The following is a 12,881-nucleotide window of genomic DNA, read 5'->3' as shown; positions in this document are numbered from 1 at the left end:
GACTTACCTTAGTAACTGGATCAAATGTATAGCTGCCTTGTGTAGCAGTGAGGTTCATATTAAGTACTGCTTTTGGCATGTGAACTGTCATGACAACTCCTTCTACTGTTTTCCCCATATTCTGTTTTGGTCCAATGGTAACATCAAATCTTCCCGAAGAACTGTTCTCCTTAAAACTGATCAAATGCTTCACGTACACAGGAATTGCCACCAAGCTGAAAAGAGAAGACAGCAGTTGAATGCATCCTGTTTGCTTCTCTGCCAGGGGAAACAAACAAGTTCATTGTTTGTATGTATTTATGTATTCTCATAAATACTTCCTATGATTCTGCCAGGTGTTTAACTTAGAACCAGTTTCTTTCAAAAGTGAGAAGTGATTTCCAGCATTTCAGCATCATTGCTGAAGCCATTTTTATTAGTGGAGAGTGGAGAGAGGGTTTTCTTCTAAATTACTTGTCTTAATCTCTATCCTTCCTTCCTTTTTTTTTTTAAATTAAAGTTATTAGTATTTTTTAATCTCACTAAGCCAATTCTCACAACAGGTGCCAGTCAAATCAGACTTAGTTTGCAGGTACTTGCAATTTAGACTTCTTTGATTAAAGAAAATATATATTAATAAATAGCAGAGACCTCTACCTGTAAAGAATCTTATCCATCAAGCATCTAGCAACAACACTGATTACCAAGAAAGACTAGCCTTGAATTAGTACTGCATGTGGTTTATCCCACTGAGTTGACTGCTGAGCTCAGCTGAAACATTGCTTTCTTCTTGCAGGGGGCACAGGGCTCCAGATTAGCCAAAATCTGAGAACATGCTTTTTGGCCACAGTGTAAATTCCACTCTTAACAAGGAGAAATTTGCAGCTACTCAGATGGAAAGCAGTAGACAGTGTACCTACAGGATGACCACACTGAAACCAAAACGTACTTCTGTGAGCTGACACGGTAGGAGATCAGTCTGAAATTCCCATCCGGAGGAATAAATGAAAGGACTCTTTCAGACTCCCAGCGTTTGAATCGAATACAGGGATGGAAGCTGACATCATCCAGCAGCCTTGGGTTCTGTAAGTAGTGGCAGAGCGATGAGGAGAATGTTAGAAAATAGCAGGGTTTGAACTACCTTCTGAGCACTACACAGTTGCTGTTCCCTGGACTTGAAGCAGCATTCCTAGCCGTTACTGCAGCAGTTCCTCTGAGTATGTTTTGTGCACAAAGGCTATTTTAACTACTGACCAATGCAGCAATTTTTAAGCTATAATGCATAACTTGATATATAATTTTTCCTGTGAAACAGGTGAAGTAGTTGTCGTGCTCTTACACTAATTCTGTTCATGAAAAAAAAAAATATCCCAAGCAATTAAAATTGCCAAATACAGTACTGAATTTACCATGAACGAAAGAGAAAGATCTGGCATTCCTGAGAGCTTAATACACGAATCAATAACACCTTGGATTTCTGCAAAGACTGTAGAACCTGTGGGAGAAAAAAGAAAGACACTGCACTTAACATACCATCAAGGGCCTAACAAATGTGAAGTGCAGCTAGAGGGCACAGGTGGCATTTGCACAATGCTCAGGACCACGCCAGCACAGCCAGGGAAGGTCATTCCTGTTACCTGTGGTCTGGGCAGCTTGCTGAAATGCATGAACCAGAGCAAAGGGCGTGTGCCTGAGCATCAGTGCAAGCTGTTAGGCAGAACTCATACTGCATGTGCTTGCACTGTGGCGAGCTATGTGCAAATAAGACTTTCAGAATATGCAAGCTCCAAATCTTCCTTTCTTCCACCCCTGTCTACAGCAAAGTGACAAGTTGTATAGAGGTGCAGGGAAGCTGATGCACATCAAAACAATAAATATCTAAGCAAAATAAAGCACAGGATGTCATCATCCTTGGCTTTCACAAGTATGGCCTCCTTCTCAAAGGGAGTACGTGTCTGTCATGATGTTAAATAGATCTATAGACAAAAGAAAACATGAAAATGAAACTACTTAGCACCCTTCCCAGAAAAAAAATAATTTCCTCAAATGCTCTAGAAGGACAAAAAGTTACAAGCAGAGCTCTGGACTAGTTAGACCTACAAGCAGAGGTTCTTTTAGAAGGTAAGTAGAAATTATGGCTCATCTTGTCAAGAGGGAGGAAAACCTGGGAATTAATAACTGAAAAGAAGGGATCCTGTTTCAGATGAAACAATTAACCAAACCATTATCAAACAGGACAACATCCTTATTCTTGGGGAGCCAACTTGCCTACTTCTTAGTCCTTAGTGAAAGTTAGGAAAAAAGACTCTGCACGGCAAGTCCCTAAGGGATCACAGCAGAAAAAAGTGGCTATGACTACAGCAGCGGAGCCCCAGCAGGAAATTTAAAGAGTCTCGTGAATGCTGATTGGGCTTGGAATATATACAGAAATAAAAACAGAGTCTTGATTATAACTCCTCAGGAAAGGTCCTCACACCACTCTTAGTAATCCTATTGAGCCAGGAGAGCGACAGAGCCGTTATGGTGTTCTGACTGTGGCTGCCACCTTCTTTTCGTATCAAAACAGCAGGATTAAGAGCTGCACAGCAGTATTTATGAGTATCCAGTGTTTGTCAAGTGGCATACGGAAACATTTTCCACATATGTTAAAAAAATAAAACGGAGTATTATTATGCCTCCTTATGTTTTTCCAAGGAAAGCAATTCTGTCCAGGAATTCTGCAACAAGTTTTGTCCTGCTATCAGGAAAGCTGATGACTTCTTTTGTCTTGTTCACTTGAGGGTTTATAAGCAATGAGATAGATTATGGGTAAGCATGACATGAGATAATTTTGCCATCACATTTAAAACTTTTAAGATTTTTTTTCATTTGTATCTCAAAAGAATCAATATGCAACTAGAAAATATCTAATTATTGAATATTTATTGTAGATGTACAGTGTGCTCTTTAAGCATCTTAGAGCATACTGCCATAAACTGAAGGATATACTTGGGCATGTTATTTGAACTTGGTTTACGTTTCTACTTTAGACACAGATCCATGCATAAAAAACACAGATGCAAAAAAACCAGTTGCACTGTATTCTCCCTAAAATCAGTGTCTAACTGTAAACACATTCAACAAACAAAAAGCAAAAAGGAGTTTGCAAGGCATCTTACCTGATTTGTCTATAATCGCATCAATTTCTTCAATGACATCAAAGTAGGCTTCATTGTTTGTGTATTTTACGCCCGCTCTGCGCCAAGGAATGTTGGACAGCTGTCCGGTGGGGAGGGTGTCACCCACATTACTGCTGCCTTAAGAATGGAAAGGAACTCAACATCAGTGATTAATTACAAGAGGAATGTTGTAACAGCTGCGATCAAGAAACAAAACAGGATTTGACCCCTAAATTGCAAACTAAATCTGAATCACTAAAATTTCATTTGTTAGGTGACATGAATGAACTTTAAGGATGTATCCAGACTTATTACAGCTTTCAGATTTTATACTTTGCACAGCAAAATACAACGCTCTAGTCAGCTGCATGTTTGAGTAGGAGGAGATGTGGGCCTACATCCCCCAGAGGATTTCATCACTGCAGCTGAAGATATTATAGCACATTTTCCTCATCTTCCTGCAGTGCTAGCGGGCTGCCTTTGGGACCTATTTGATGGTAAGAGCTCTTATGAAGAAAGACCTGAAAGAAGATTTAAAGAGGGCTCCCACCCCTTCCACTTGTTACACCAAGGTTCTCGCTTTTGGTGCCCACCTGAGCTAGCCAGCAGTGATGTGGCTGCCACATCTAGGCCTGACCACACACTGCACCGATCCAAACCCTGACCTGGTCTTGACTTTATGGCTTGACCTGCCCAGCCATCGCTGAACTGCAGTGGGCCACGTTATTATCTCCTGCTCAGCTCTGACCCTGCCTTGTTGGCTCACATTCCTGCTCCTCATCAGGGAGGCCACTGCCCGTGCCTGCCTTGCTGTTACCCTCAGCTCCCATCTCGTACTGCCGCTCAGTGGGAGAAAAGGGCGTCCCGAGCAATTTGGTTATAAAGTAACTAGTACCATCATTTAAAAAACAAAACAAAATAAAAACAATAAAATATAAACCTAATGAGACTTTATAAAGAAAAATTAAACCGCTCATGCTGTCTACCCAAAACCAGCTGCCCCGAGCACTGTCTCTGTGGCCTTACAGCCCACCTACTGCCTGTCTCCAGCACAACATACAGGCAACCATCTCACATGTCTCTGGCCCAGAGTGACACTCCTTGGCTCACCTCCCCTGTACCCGCTTGCCAGCCCAGCAGATTCCACCAGCTCAGCTGACAGAAACGTGGCTCTGTCCGTGTGAGACGTCTGCGTTTACAACAGCCTGAAAACAGCACTTAGCTTGATGGATGCTGATGGTGGCAGGGAGAGGCTGGGGCTATTTGCTTCTCTTTGTGCTGTCTGTCCCTGGGCACCAAAGATTTATTAGATATCTGTTAAACAGCTCTGTAGAGGAATTTCTTATAGTATATAACCTTCTCCAGTGCCCTTCAGTTATTCAAGGCTTGGGCTAGCTCTGTGCCTCTCCCAAAGCACCTGTTTCCAGTATGTGCTGTCCCAGCTGGGAATGGCTGTTGCTGAGGGACTCCAGCAGCTGGGGCTGGATCAGGCAGTGCCACTCTGGGGATACCAAAGGGGCCGTACATAAATGGTACATAAAGAAGGAATTGCTTTTATTTAAATAACTGTGGTCTCACCTTCCAGATTCATGCTGATACAATATTTTGTAGCTATGCGGCGCGATGGGGCTCTGTTTTTAAGCAGTTACCTCTGAAAATTATTTAGTTTCATACCTGTGATGGAGTTGACAACGGAACGCAGAATTGTGGGAGGCTTAATCAGCTCCTTCAGTATGTTGGATTCTGTTGCCAGTGGAAAGCCATTGTCTAACATTTCTTCCAGCAGTTCGTACACAATAACTACATTGTCCTTAATCGCAGTCTCAGAACATTCGCCAAAGTAATCCTAAACAAACCAGAGATTAATAGAGGGAGGATTTTTATTCCTGTTAAAATGCTTTGTAATTTTCTTTTTGTTTACCCTCTAGTATCTCAAGGAACTCTATCACTTAAACTGACATGCTACTTCTATTCTTTGACTGCATCATACATTAAGGACACATTTCGCATCTAGAGCTAACAGTGAAATTCACATAAGCTGGTTTTCTATGTATACATATCCCAAGGGTTCTTCCACTTGTGAACATGAAACAAACATATCTTTGGTTAGAACACCAATGCAGAATATAGAAGCTATTTTTCAGCAGTGCTCATTCTTCACCAGAGGTTCCTTTATTTACAGCATCTATCAATCAGGCTGCAAACTGACTCCCAAGTCGCATCTCATCGCTCCTACTGACTTCTCCTTGACTGCACGATCATTCTAGTTTATCTAACTGGAAAAGTACTCAAAGCTTGCGGGAAAAAAAACAAGCTGGAATTTGCATTTTAGTGCTCATGTGCTGGTATCTGTAAGTCAAATGAATACACAAAATAATCCGCCTTTTCTTTTGTACTGTAACAAACCAGCACTTAAACTGCAAAGGGAAAAGTCATGGACAGGATGATTTACTGCCTTTCTGCAGAAGAAGTTTATACCAGAATTCCTTTGTAATTATTTCAGTTTTAACATTAATGGCGACAGACCTGAAAAGTATCTGCTACTCGGTGCAGAAATTCAATTACGAAGAGCGGTGGCACTTCTGTCTGTATGACAGACACAAAGAAGATTTTATCCCGATAGATGCTGATGAGGTAGTGATGTGGCGTGGAGATGACAGGAGGCACGTTCTCGACATCGACTGCTTTCTCCTGAGCTTCAAAGAAATAATCACACACAGACTGGCTCACAACGCTCTTCCAGTGCTTCTCCAAGAATATATCACCAGAACAGTTTATAAGAAACAGGCTGTGGATCATTTTCTGTTGGAAACATTCAAAGAAGTTAAAATAAACAAAAGGATGGGATGATTGACATTATATCTTCTCCCACATTCCCTTCCTTATTATGGTTATTGTTTACTAACACGCACTGTGAGTTTAAGGAAAAGATATTGCTTAGCTGCTCTTTTTTTTTTTTTAATTACATTTTCTTTATTGAAAGGAAGGCTCTGCCACAAAACAATTCATGGTGCCTTAAGATGCTAACATACATCACAGTGTAAACAAGAAGCCAGTACCCTTGCTTTCTACTCCCAGCTCTATTTGGCATTTGCAATGTATTTCTTAAAAAAACACTGACTCTCCTCAGCCAGCACAGCAACATATCATGATAACTCTATGATTTTTCACTTTTTCTTGTAGCAGAGGATTCTGCATTACATTTACATGTGTAATTGAGCACAGTGGTATCTTATGGAGAGATCTCATTATCTTGTCAGTTTTCAGCTATTGAACTAGAAAATGTTTTTTATTTGCGAGCTGCTCAGTCTTTTGCTGATGATCTATGCCAAGCTGCACTTGGATAAAGGACTGGAGTTCTTTGAACAACACAAAACCAGATGTTTGCTCCACCTAATAGAAGTGCCTCAGATATGCTCGAGACACATGGAAGAAAAGCTTCTAAAATAGATTTACAATTGAAAACCAGCTCACTCGTGAATCAAGGGGAGTATTAGCTTGAATGTAATTTTTTTTCTTGGATCTTCTCAGATTTATAAATAACATACCTCAGCCACCGATCCTTTACTTTATTCACAGGAAAAGCAGCTTATCTTTTTTAAAAAGGCAATTCCCAGTGCATTTCTCAATATTTGGTGAGATAGTAACTGAATTAAGTTGCTGATTCAAATTAAGTGAATTGACTCTTTTCTCCACATCTGCAGAAGAGCCAAATGCTATCGGACTTCAGCTTAGCTCCTCAGCCTTTCCAACAGGCAGCTGCAGTGTTTCAGCTGACCTGCAGCACAGCCGTACTCTGACAAAAGCAAGCTGAGTTTAAAAGCGGGCTTAGAAAACGAACACATTTTAACCCAAGCACAGTGTCCTCAAACTGAAGTTAACCTGGTATTTACATCATGCATAAACTCATTCTGTAGCTGAAGAAGCTGCCAGTGGTTACTCATCCCTGCTGCCTTCTAAATACTGACATCGGAGTGTTTGTGGCTCTGCCATGACAGCAGGTCTTTGTGCTCACTGGGACCTTGCCATGTCTCTGCCAACTCCTGACCAAAGCATGCTGTCCTTAGTGGTAGGCATGAAAAGACCAGTGGTCAATATGTGGACAGAAAAAGCCAATGATGCCTATGTGGCATGTAAGGGGAAGTTATTTTGGAATTGTTAATGGACAGTTTGCTTAGGAGTGAGAAAGAAAATAAAGCTACAAATTGACATTATTGCATGTGTTGCGGAAATGCTGAATCATGGCCTGAAGCAGTGATTGAGCACCTGGTGGAAGGCAGGGCCAACCCAGGGGAGCTCAGGTGCAAGCGATGTACCTGAGTGACTGGAAGGGGTAGAGCCAGGATTGACCCCTTGCAGACCTTATCTAAGAGCTGGCAGTAGAGGTGAGGGGATTCCTCTGGAGATCTCTGCATACCTGTGGCCTTTTGAAGGTAAGCAGCTTTTTTCCTTTATTTCTGTGCCCACAGCTGGAGCGTTTGGGCAAGTCCTCACTTGCTGTAGCCTAGCATCTTGCTGCTCTGCTGTTATTGCTGCACTTTCCATCATGTTACAGTATGCTTCTATGATACCTATCCTTGAACCAAATCAATTTCTGAGTTAGTTAAAAAAAATCAGACAATTTTAACACCATGAGAACAGCATTCTTATTAAGGAAACTCAGCACAGTTGTTTTAATCCAGTTTAACTAAACATGTTCTGAATTTAGCCAGTGCTGAATGCTAAAACCCTCCAAAATCTCCAGGATGGCCATAGAGCAGCACTGAGTATAATCAACCACTGAATGTCAGTATTGTTCCACACCAAGGTGGCCCAAACATATGATCAGCTGCAAAGCTTAGAATAGTTCTCTTCACATTTTAATGTGGATACAACAGCATTGATGTTAACAACTCCAGGCCCTAACTCTTAGGCACTGCACATTAAGCTGTGCAGAGCGGTTTCAGCACATGCAAGACCTGTTTGTCCAGGGCCCACAGCAGAAGAGCTGTACTGGGTGATGGCTGCTGCACCCGATGCTGACAGAGTAAATCAGAACTGCATTACACAGCGGTTCTAAGCCCCAGCAGTGGTCCTGCTGTACAGCTTCATAGCAATTCTACTACAAGCTGCTGCGTTTGTGACTCTGTTGTTTGAGCTGGTACAGCTGTGCAGCATGCCAACACACTGGCTACTTACATACAGCCACAATGCTCCATGCTGGTCCTGCATCCAGCCTCTGTTAGCAAGGCTGGGGCTTTTGCAATGCACTCTACCTACAACACTGCACCTGTCATGATATGCAGTGAGAAAGGGCCTGCACAGCCTGAAGGGGTGGCAGTGCTGGACTTGCCCCTACTTACTCATGCTCAGTGCCAACTGTGTTCCTAAGTATGTGTGGCCCTGGGGAGAATGGGAATAGCAAACTGGGCAGTCAAGTCCCACCTAGCTGCAGCCATTTTTGCAGATTTTCACATGACACACAATTATTTTGCTTTTAGTAGAAATTCCCTTCATTCCCCTCACGTGCTTCTTTCTTCCTTTGCACGTTTTAGCAGTATAGCAGTACGTGAATAAGAAAAATAATTCAAAGTGCTCCAGGAAAATGGCAGCTCTATCCTTACAGCTCGTGCCTATTGCTTGTAGGCCCCAGCAGCCATGGCACGAGGCCGTCCCATCTGCAGGGGGCAGCTCTATTCAGATGCTGTCAGTGCTGAGCACCACAAAGCCCTTACAGCAGTGCAGGACCAGAGACATTTCATTTATCCCATGTGCTGTCAAACTGCTGGTACCAGCCAGGTAAAGACAGAGCCAATGTTGGATGTCATAGAAGTGGTGTTACTACAAAAATATCTTCTGTGAGCTTATATTTAACAGGAATGACAGTGCTCCCAGTACCAAAGATTTCCCAACGCATCTTTGTTTGTGTGCCAGATTTCATTTAAGATATGCAGACAATGAGGTTTTCTCATTACTTCACTTTTTTCTTCTGTCTCATCAGAATTTTAGATTTGCAAAGAAGAAAAGATGAAAAATGCTGACTGTAAGAAATTCCTCTGGTAACAGTAGGATTCTGCATGCCAACAGGTCAGGTAAGTACCAGCAGCCCAGCACCAGATCACATGAAGAGCTGGGACATTCCAAGGGTAAAGATCTTGAATCAAAATCCACCAGTTTAAAAGACAGCAGCCAAAGCACACCACCACCACTTGAGAACCAGGAGAGTGTGTGCAAACACCATTTTGAGAGGGCAGCACAAGAATGCTCTATGCAAAACACTAAAGATGTCCTGTTGAAATGTTCCTAGAAGGACGTCTCCCATCTTTCTGCCTTTAGGCTGACCTAAGAAGCAGTCTGAAGGATTTTGTGAATTATTTGCATCTTCAGCTCAAAGTGAGCCACTGAAGATCATTTTAATAGGCTCACTGCCTTAGATACTGCTTGACTGCAGGGGATTGTACAGGTACTGCAGCAACAAGCAGCCCAGTGGTTTGCTCTTGTCAACTTCCCATCCTTGTTAGGAGCTCTGACGTACAAAATTCCCTGTGGCTCTAGATAGTCATTTCCACTCCCGCAGAAACTGAAGTCCTCAAAGAACAGCTAAATATTTTAACTCGGGCATCTTCAAACGTGCTATTTCCATCCCTATATCTTTTGAATAAGTCTGGATTTTGCTATTTCACTTTTTTTTTTTTTCCATCTCTTGGCTGAGAAACATCTGGGCTCACAAGGCAAAAGCAGAGCTTACTGGTGAGACTGGTCATGGGAGCAAAATGACTGCACATGTGTGTCCTTACTTACAACTAAATACCCTAAAACGTGACTACTACAAAAATACTGCTGCCAGCTGCTTTTCCCTAACGCTCAGCTGAGCTACAGTCAAAGCTCTGAAAACCAGGAGTGAGGAATTTATCACTGACCTCTGCAATGCCCTTCAAAGTGTTCTTCACAGGGCTCCATGTGGGACATGAGCAGTGTGCTCACACCCACGCTCCTGCACCTGGCTGGGCTGCTCTGAAGGCCATGGGGTCAGTGGCAGTGGGCTGGTAGAAACAGACTTCTAGTGATAAGCCATTAAAAGCATGGAAAGTACTTGAATGCTCAGAGTAACGTGGAGAAACAAATAAGCTCAAGTAGGTGGCTCTATTTCTATTTTGAAGTTCACATTTTTGTCACGACCACCCTGCGGGTAGTTCTACTAGCTTTTTCCAATACGTTCAGGATGTGCCTTAAGTGGACAACCTTCACAGGCTCACTGGCTCTTAAAATAGCAAACTAATGAAGAGAAGTCCTATCAAACGCTTCAGTGACATTTCCAAGACAGTCAGGGTGACGGATTTGAACGCACAGCTTGCTGGGCTAATCCTGATACAATGTTAGCAGTTGTGAGTCTCAGATATCACCAAAATATGTCATTTTGGGGTTTTCTGGAAGGCTCCTATCATCATTAATGTATGTTACTGCTGCTGCAGAAGTTGTCATTAATCTTCCTCATTTACAAGATGCCCTCAGCTTAAAGCATCCCTACATTAGGGTAAAAATGTATTCACGTCCTTCTTAGGAACTGCCCAGTCTATCTGTAATCAGGCAAAGCTCCCAGAACCAAACCAACTGTAACTAACAGCATCAAGTGCTGGTGTCTGCATAACAACCACTCAGATGTATATTCTATGAGCCAGATCATCCCTATTAAAGACTAAATGCTTCACTTCCCAATTTTTCAGTGTACACACATTAATCTTCGCTTTCATTTAAAACATTGTTAGTAACTTTCCAGAACAGTTTGTGAAAGGAAGTGGTCCTCTGAGAATGCTCTGAAGCTGTCCTAAATCGGTGTTTGGTATCCATTACACCCTTTCAACTTCCTCTGTGGTTATACAGATAAAATCACAGCCTACAAAATAATTTGTACAGCATTTCATCTGCAGACTGAGCAGCTCTCCCATAAAATATTTGCATGGTGCCTCAGTTCAATTTAGTATAAATCATCTAAGTGCTGGCAAAATTGCTCCCTCTCTTGCCAACAAAACAATTTTAGATACTGAATAATCAGTGTTCGATATTGCGTAACTCCAGTTCCCCTTTGGGACATGCAAGAATGGAAAGTTTCACTATAAAAGCCAAAATCCAATAGAATTGCTCAGAAAAAAATAATAAATAGAAATGAATTGTTAAAACTACATTTTTCACATGGAAGTGGAACATTTCCAATATAATTTACAAGCAAATCAGTGGATTTATGACAACTAATGGGCCATTTAAGAACTTAACTCTCTGAAAGCAGCACTGAATAAAGACATAGAAAGGACCAAACTGACCAAAAGGAGTTCAGCTCAGATCGACAGATCTTAGGATGCTTTCTGCCTTTCTCCCCAGCTCCCTGTACTCTGGCAGGAGTGATGGTGCCACAGCTTCCTAGCACTCTTCTCCTAGGCTCTGTTTAAAGAGACCGATGTTCAATGAAGGACACGCACAGCACTGTGCACTGCTGGGACACAGACCAGAGCCTGCAGGTACTGCTGTAACCTGCTGCAAACAAATGATGGCTCTCGCTAACACGTGCACCCTGCCAACCAGTCCAGAACACAAAGTGCAGAAAGAAGGCACATCATCACCTTCTTCCATGAGAAGAAAAGAGAGCCACACTCTTTAATTCTGGAAGAACTAAGTCAGGTGAAAAGTAAATAAGAGGAAGGAACTCTACACTGCAAAAATATTTAACCTGGTTTCCTCTCACTTACCATGTATGATGTACAGCTGCTGCTTATCACTACTGTTCAGATCTTTCTGCCTCAGGAACTCCATTTCTCTTTCAGATATTCCCATGACAAGATTTCTATTTAAGATCATTCAATGCAGAATTGCTTGCAAGGAGAGCTTTGTTTGAAAGAGTAACTGGGAATGAGTTGGTACGTAACTGCTTTGCACAATAGGAAACATCATTTCTGGAGAAGGACAGCAAATCAACACTGCAGGATGTGGAGGAGTCTTAATGTTTAATTTGCTGTCTGTGAAGAATTTTCAGTTATGTGACAAGGGCAGGAAAGGCCGTTCTTGTCCCAGTTTCTCCCAGAGCCTTTTGTTTTTTTGCTTTGAGTTAGATGGCCCTCGCGGAATGAGAGCTCATAAACCCTATGCATTTACAGCGATACACCACTCAGGCACAGTTTTGTGCGTTTGCTTATTTCTCTTTTGCTTTAACATAAGAAGCCATGTTCAATTCGAACCTGCAAGCAGCTACTGGCTGAATCGTTCCCAGGTGATCAGACAGTTCTCGTAAGTCAGTTCTTTTGCAACAAACTGCTTCTATCACCTCACCTCCAGAACGAGTAATTTAATTTGCTTGTGTCTTTCTAAATGGCTTTCCTTCTCCCATATTGCAGTCTGCCTACAACGAAGATGAATTTTCAAGCGTGATATTTTTGCCTGGCTGTTTTTACAGCAGCCACATTTAATGACGGGCTCAGACCAGAATCCGGTGGGCACGCATCGCTCAGCACGACGACAGGACGCTAAGCGCACGGCTGCTTCCAAATACACTAGCGCTGAAACAAAACCAAAGAAGCTGCAACCCGCAGCCGGTTGTCGGACACACGCACAGGGAGATCTGCAGAGCGCTTGTTGATGTAGGCGCTTCCCAAAAGCAGGAACAGAAAGCGGAACGAGAGCCCGCACACGCCGCCCTCCTCCATGCTGCACACAGCCCCGCGGGCCGCTCCCTCCGCCCGTGCTGACGGCGCTCAGGCCCTCGCCCGCTCCGCGCCA

The 12,881-nt window shown here is 42.7% G+C and overlaps 1 protein-coding gene across 1 annotated transcript in view; it reads right to left on the bottom strand.

The window, feature by feature from the left end:
- AP3M1 (adaptor related protein complex 3 subunit mu 1) overlaps window positions 1-5,939 on the bottom strand; it is an 8,945-nt gene extending 3,006 nt beyond the window's left edge. The window contains exons 1-6 of the mRNA XM_010714375.2: window positions 5,664-5,939; window positions 4,812-4,983; window positions 3,138-3,275; window positions 1,389-1,474; window positions 929-1,062; window positions 8-215 (exon numbers count right to left, since the gene is read on the bottom strand). Coding sequence (XP_010712677.1) covers window positions 8-215; window positions 929-1,062; window positions 1,389-1,474; window positions 3,138-3,275; window positions 4,812-4,983; window positions 5,664-5,936 — 1,011 coding nt within the window. The 5' untranslated portion in view covers window positions 5,937-5,939. The remainder of the gene's footprint in view (window positions 1-7; window positions 216-928; window positions 1,063-1,388; window positions 1,475-3,137; window positions 3,276-4,811; window positions 4,984-5,663) is intronic.
- Between the last annotated feature and the right edge of the window lie 6,942 nt (window positions 5,940-12,881).

The sequence above is a fragment of the Meleagris gallopavo genome, chromosome 8 (assembly GCF_000146605.3).
Source record: "Meleagris gallopavo isolate NT-WF06-2002-E0010 breed Aviagen turkey brand Nicholas breeding stock chromosome 8, Turkey_5.1, whole genome shotgun sequence".
NCBI classification, from domain to species: domain Eukaryota; kingdom Metazoa; phylum Chordata; class Aves; order Galliformes; family Phasianidae; genus Meleagris; species Meleagris gallopavo.
The sequence above is the reverse complement of the archived record's forward strand: the minus strand, read 5'-3'. Positions and strand labels throughout refer to the sequence as shown.